Source organism: Mchenga conophoros, linkage group LG23, assembly GCF_057382185.1.
Source record: "Mchenga conophoros isolate Kocher_MC1m ecotype Shallow Benthic linkage group LG23, M_conophoros_male_GT1.1, whole genome shotgun sequence".
Classification (NCBI taxonomy): Eukaryota; Metazoa; Chordata; class Actinopteri; order Cichliformes; family Cichlidae; genus Mchenga; species Mchenga conophoros.
In genome coordinates, this window is record NC_140547.1 from 20,390,176 (window position 1) to 20,396,175 (window position 6,000).

Genomic DNA, 6,000 nt, shown 5'->3' on the forward strand with positions numbered 1-6,000 from the left:
ATATTTAAATCCTCACTAAGATAAACCAATTACAAAAAACATTCATACAAAAGTACATTTTTCCAACTTGGCTGAAAATACATTTAACGTGCAGCAAAATCAGTGGACACACAGCAGCAGGCCTGTTCCCTGTTTAGCACAAGGGAAAAACACATGAATGGGTGGTATAATGGATGAAAAAGCAATTTGTTTATTATTTTTCTTATTCAGAGTATTTAAAACCATTTTGGGGACCTTTTGCTTTATGAGTTAATGCTTGGTGAAGCACAATACACCAAATTTAAACTTATAATTTAGCACAAGGAGAAGAGCTACAGGGTAATGTGCCTTACCAGTGTGGAGTCCATGCAACTCTGGCTGGGATCCCCCATATATGCAACATGCTTACTAATGGTGTCCCACTGACTAATGTCTCACTACAACAGCGACATGTAAAACCTTAATATTATGAAAATTCAATTGGAAAATTAAATAAATACAATGCAGTTTTGAGAAAGTACACTGCAACTAACTCAGTACATTATATCTCAACTACACCAGTCAGTGGCATCAATTCCTTCATCCTGCAGGAACTGCCTCCCCAGGCCATCAGTCCCAAAATGATTGCGCTGAACAATGTTACAAGAAGTGTCTACACAGCTTCTCCAGACCCTTTCACATCTTTCACAGATGCTGACAGTGAACCTGTTCTCATTTGTGAAAAGTATGCCAGTGATGAACACGCCAATTCTGTTATTCTATTCCATATGCCAATCTGACTCCAGAGTGCCTGTTAGTAAGTGTTTGTGTTCACCACTGTAGGGGCGAACGCTAACTGTCGCATTGTTTTTAGAGTTGCTTTGTTAGTTTGGTTAAAAACAAACAACAAATTGAAACAAGACAAACAATAAAAAATGGGAGCCTGGGAGGTTTACTTTATGAGGGCCGGTGGTATGTGGTCGTATTTATGCAACTTAGATCAAATCATCATTAAATGTTTCCTACTTATTTTTCCAGTTTTTATTTCGGGGATCAAGATGTAGAAATCAGGTTCTTGGGGAATCTGTTCTGTGCAGCAGCAGAAAGAGAAAAACAGACAGGAGAGAAGATACTGGAGCTGTTATCATCAGTGTGCAGATACAAAAACAGTTCTCTCAAACAAAAGTGGTGTGACTTCCTCATGGATCTTTACTCTTATGAGACTAAAACAGGCTTGAGTGTCCTTCCATCATTACAATCAGTTTTCCAGTCAGCTCCTGCAGTCTGGTCCATAAAGCTCTCAGAGAGAAAGACCTCCATCCTCCTGGAAGTGCTGAAACTCCAACCAGAGAAGAAACAAGTGGAGCTGACAGGCTGCTCACATGAAGAGAGTGAAGTGAGGAGTTTCCTGCAGTGTCTGCCTTATATCTCACAGCTCAGGTAAATTATTAGAAGCACCATTTTCACTTGAGGCTGCTCAATTTTAAATTTCTTTGATTTGAAATTGACTTAAAACAAATTTCACACTTAAATAACACTAAACCTATGTTTCTTTTGATAAAAACTATACATATACATTTTTAATCTCAATATTTGTGATTTCAGTTTTATACCTGATTTATCAAAACCGTTAGAAGAAACCAAATTCTTCAGGAATCTGTTCTGTGCAGCAGCAGAGAGAGAACAGCAAACTGGACAGAAGATACTGAAGCTGTTATCATCAGTGTGCAGATACAAAAAAAATCCTCTCAAACAAAAGTGGTGTGACTTCCTCATGGACCTGTACTCTTATGAGACTAAAACAGGCTTGAGTGTCCTTCCATCATTACAGTCAGTTTTCCAGTCAGCTCCTGCAGTCTGGTTCATAAACCTCTCAGAGAGAAAGACCTCCATCCTCCTGGAAGTGCTGAAACTCCAACCAGAGAAGAAACAAGTGGAGCTGACAGGCTGCTCACATGAAGAGAGTGAAGTGAGGAGTTTCCTGCAGTGTCTGCCTTATATCTCACAGCTCAGGTAAATTATTAGACTTATTTGACTTGAAGCTTTTGTGATATTAAGACACCTCCCATTTATCTCTGTATTGGACCCACAACCAAAACAGATTTAAAACCACTTTTTGTATTAAAAACAAAAAATAATTTTACTGGTAGCTACTGGAAAGAGCAATCACCCAAGATTGCAAGACCAGGCTAGCTAACCTGTGCACCGCCTGGATTGATTACAAGAAGGCCCATAACTCCATGTCCCATACCTGGATCCTGGAATGCCTAGAACTGTACCAGATCTACAGGACCCTAAGAGGCTTTATCAGGAACTCAATGGGCATGTGATGTACAAAACTTCAAGGCAGTAGCACAAGTCACCATCAAGTGCGGGTTCTATCAAGGAGAGGCTCTGTCCCCACTGCTGTTCTATATAGACCTGATCGTCCTTAGTGAGATCATTGACATGATTGGCTACGGAACAGAGCAACCGTCAGTCACCTCATGTCCATGGATGACATCAAGCTGTATGCAAAGAGTGAACAAGACATTCACTGATCCACACCACCGGGATCTCCAGCAACGACATCAGAATCTTATTTGGACTGGAGAAATGTAGTCTGATGGATAACAAAGAGAAACGAAGATAGTCAATGGTGAGGGGATTCAACTACCAGAAGCAACATTGCAGACATTGAGGACAGCTACATGTACCTGGGGATCCCACAGACAAATGAGAACCAAGATAAGGCTTCTAGAAAAGCTGCAACTACCTGCAGAGTGTAAGGCAAGTCCTGAGGAGTCAGCTAAATGTTAAGAACAAGATCCAGGATTGTTCAAAATAACTTGTAGACATCGAGTCATAGACCTTGTAATTAATCCATGCAGTGCACAGGTTAGTCAGCCTGGTTTTGCAGTCTCGGGTGATTGCTCTGTCTACCAGTAGCTACCAGTAACATTATTTTTTGTTTTGGGTAACCTTACCTTGTTTTTTTTACCTTTTGGCAGTTTACCACTTATCTCTGTCCCATTTCAAGCCATTCATTGGACTTGAATGACTTTAATTGCAATAAATAACTGGAAAAGTTCAGGTGTTCTAAAACTTTTGACGGGTAGTGTATGTATATGTGTATTCTTCTCTGCATTTACATTTCCTGCAAGAAGTGTTGCAAGAGTCAAAATGTGCAAATTTGTGGCTCAAAAGGGCACAGTTTGAGCACTTGTGGGTTTTAGAGGCTGTCATTACAGAGTTGTGATTAATACATATGAGTAAATTTTAAATCACAGGTTTGTGGCTCTCAGTATATTTGTGTAAATATACATTTACACATCTGTCAATATTTGTGATGTGACTGTAACTTTTCCAAGTCAAAACTTTTTTCTCTACATATTCTCTTGTTTTATTATTTTCAATTATTAAGTTTGGTAATGTATTTACCTTCATAATACCATTTGTAGAAGTTTTTGCTCAACTGCATTCTTACCAATATTATAATTATACAGCTCACATCAAATCATCACTCAATTTTTTCTTCTTATTGTTCCAGTGTTGATCCTCAGAGGTCAGATTTTAATAAGCAAACCAGGCTCATTGTGAATCTGTTCTGTGCAGCAGCAGAGAGAGAACAGCAGACAGGAGAGAAGATACTGGAGCTGTTATCATCAGTGTGCAGATATCAAACATTCCCTTTTAATGTCATATATATGGGTGAAAATAAAAAGGAATATCAGTGTGACTTCCTGCTGGATCTGTGCTCCCATGTGAAGGACTGTGAGACTAAAACAGGCTTGAGTGTCCTTCCATCATTACAGTCAGTTTTCCAGTCAGCTCCTGCAGTCTGGTCCATAAAGCTCTCAGAGAGAAAGACCTCCATCCTCCTGGAAGTGCTGAAACTCCAACCAGAGAAGAAACAAGTGGAGCTGACAGGCTGCTCACATGAAGAGAGTGAAGTGAAGAGTTTCCTGCAGTGTCTGCCTTATATCTCACAGCTCAGGTAAACTACTAGTTTTTTCTTTCACTAGAAGCTCTTGTGATATTTAGAGTACTTGTGTAAAATTCTTGAGAGACCTTCCTTTTTTCTGTTTTGCTTCCAAGGAGCCAGACAGGAGATCTCTCTTTGGGGATCACATTGTTTGTTGAAAAATATTATTTTATGTCTGTCAAACTATTTTATGTTTTGGATTTTTGCAAAAAATAATGTTTTTGTGACATGCTGCTAGTAACAAAGTGTCTAAAAACACAATTGAAAAGCAGGTCTTTCCTAAGTTGTCTGTTATGTGTAGACACAACAGTGGTTTGTTCCATGAGTGGGGAGCCTTTTTTATGCTGTAATGATTCATGTATCAGCGTTAGATGTCCCTCTATCCATACTTTCTCTTCCACTTTTCCAATTCAGGGTCACCTGGACTCTATCACATCTGTGTTTTGTCTCCCAAAATAAAAACAAAACAAACAAACAAACAAAAAAGTATTTATCTGAAAATGGTACACACACTAGATTGAAATTGAGTGAAAAGCAGCCAGTGTCTGAAGAAATAGTTGAAAGACCTTCAGAAAGCCCAGAGAACTGTTCCTCACAAGCAGTTTGAAACATTTTTAAAAAGTTTGGCTGTTTAGAAGCAAAACATAAAGAAATGAAGGTACTCAAGATGTTTGAATAGTACTGCATTTATCTGCACCCGTTTGGAAACGTCTTTTAACGAAATATCGACCTGCACAAGAAAAATGAAATTTGTGAATAGAAAGAACGCAGTAGCTCAACGCCATGTTAATCCAGGTTCTTTGCTTATTTTTGTTGAGCTGCACTTTATCTCCTGACTTTGTTGAACTTTACTGAGCCTGATGATGATGATGGTAGCAGCTCTATAGTGAGCAGCAGATGAAGATTTCAGACAGCAGAGAGTCTTCATCACTTTGTGTGTCCACCTGCAGATGTAGCAGATGTGTTAGAGCAGGATGAGTGTTTGTGTTGTAAGAGTGTAAAACAGTGTTCGGCTGCTCTGATGGATGATGTGTTTAACATGGAGCTTCATTATGTACAGGAAGGAAAGATGGAGTCCATCAGTAGTGTGTGTTTGTTTTTATGCAGCTCACATCAAATCATCACTAAATGTTTCCTTCTTATTGTTCCAGCTTTTATTCCTGGTGGTCACATGAAGCAGTCAGGTTCTTTGTGAATCTGTTCTGTGCAGCAGCAGAGAGAGAACAGCAGACAGGAGAGAAGATACTGGAGCTGTTATCATCAGTGTGCAGATATCAAACATTCCCGTATAGTGACAGATACATGGATGATGATGATAGGAAATCTCAGAGTGAGTTCCTTTTGGATCTGTACTGCCACTCAAAGGACTGTGAGACTAAAACAGGCTTGAGTGTCCTTCCATCATTACAGTCAGTTTTCCAGTCAGCTCCTGCAGTCTGGTTCATAAAGCTCTCAGAGAGAAAGACCTCCATCCTCCTGGAAGTGCTGAAACTCCAACCAGAGAAGAAACAAGTGGAGCTGACAGGCTGCTCACATGAAGAGAGTGAAGTGAGGAGTTTCCTGCAGTGTCTGCCTTATATCTCACAGCTCAGGTACATAGCTAACTCTACAGAAGAGATTTGCTCCAAAATTAAGTGAAGGAAATATTTTCATCCCCTTAAATTTTAAGGACTTTACTTAATCAAATAATATGGGTTTAAATATTCTCGTGAATTTGTCATTAGTATAAATAAATTCAGTGGAAGATTTTTAAGTACACCTTGCAAATACTGGGTTGGATACCTTTAAAATCTATTATTATTGAAATCCATCTTTCAATATCAAATCTATCTTATATGTGATAGCTCAGGTACGTCAGTTGATGTAAATGTGTAGAGAGTATACGGTAATATTTGAATCATTATTAAAGAGCATAAACTTATTTAATATGTTTCCAAAACAATGTTCTTTTAATCTTTGGAAACCTCATAGGTTAATTTAAAAGATTTTCTTTGTGTGAGTCAGAAACTGTCTGAAATGTACCAGTATGTTGGATTATCATTGATTACTACACATTCAAACAAACAAACAAGCATGAG

General features: G+C 38.7%; 1 protein-coding gene across 1 annotated transcript in view; it reads left to right on the forward strand.

Moving 5' to 3' along the window:
- Positions 1 to 5,560, forward strand: part of LOC146547125 (uncharacterized) — a 10,138-nt gene extending 4,578 nt beyond the window's left edge. The window contains exons 3-6 of the mRNA XM_085264064.1: positions 997 to 1,398; positions 1,564 to 1,971; positions 3,488 to 3,934; positions 5,074 to 5,560. Coding sequence (XP_085120190.1) covers positions 997 to 1,398; positions 1,564 to 1,971; positions 3,488 to 3,934; positions 5,074 to 5,560 — 1,744 coding nt within the window. The remainder of the gene's footprint in view (positions 1 to 996; positions 1,399 to 1,563; positions 1,972 to 3,487; positions 3,935 to 5,073) is intronic.
- The last annotated feature ends 440 nt before the right edge of the window (positions 5,561 to 6,000 follow it).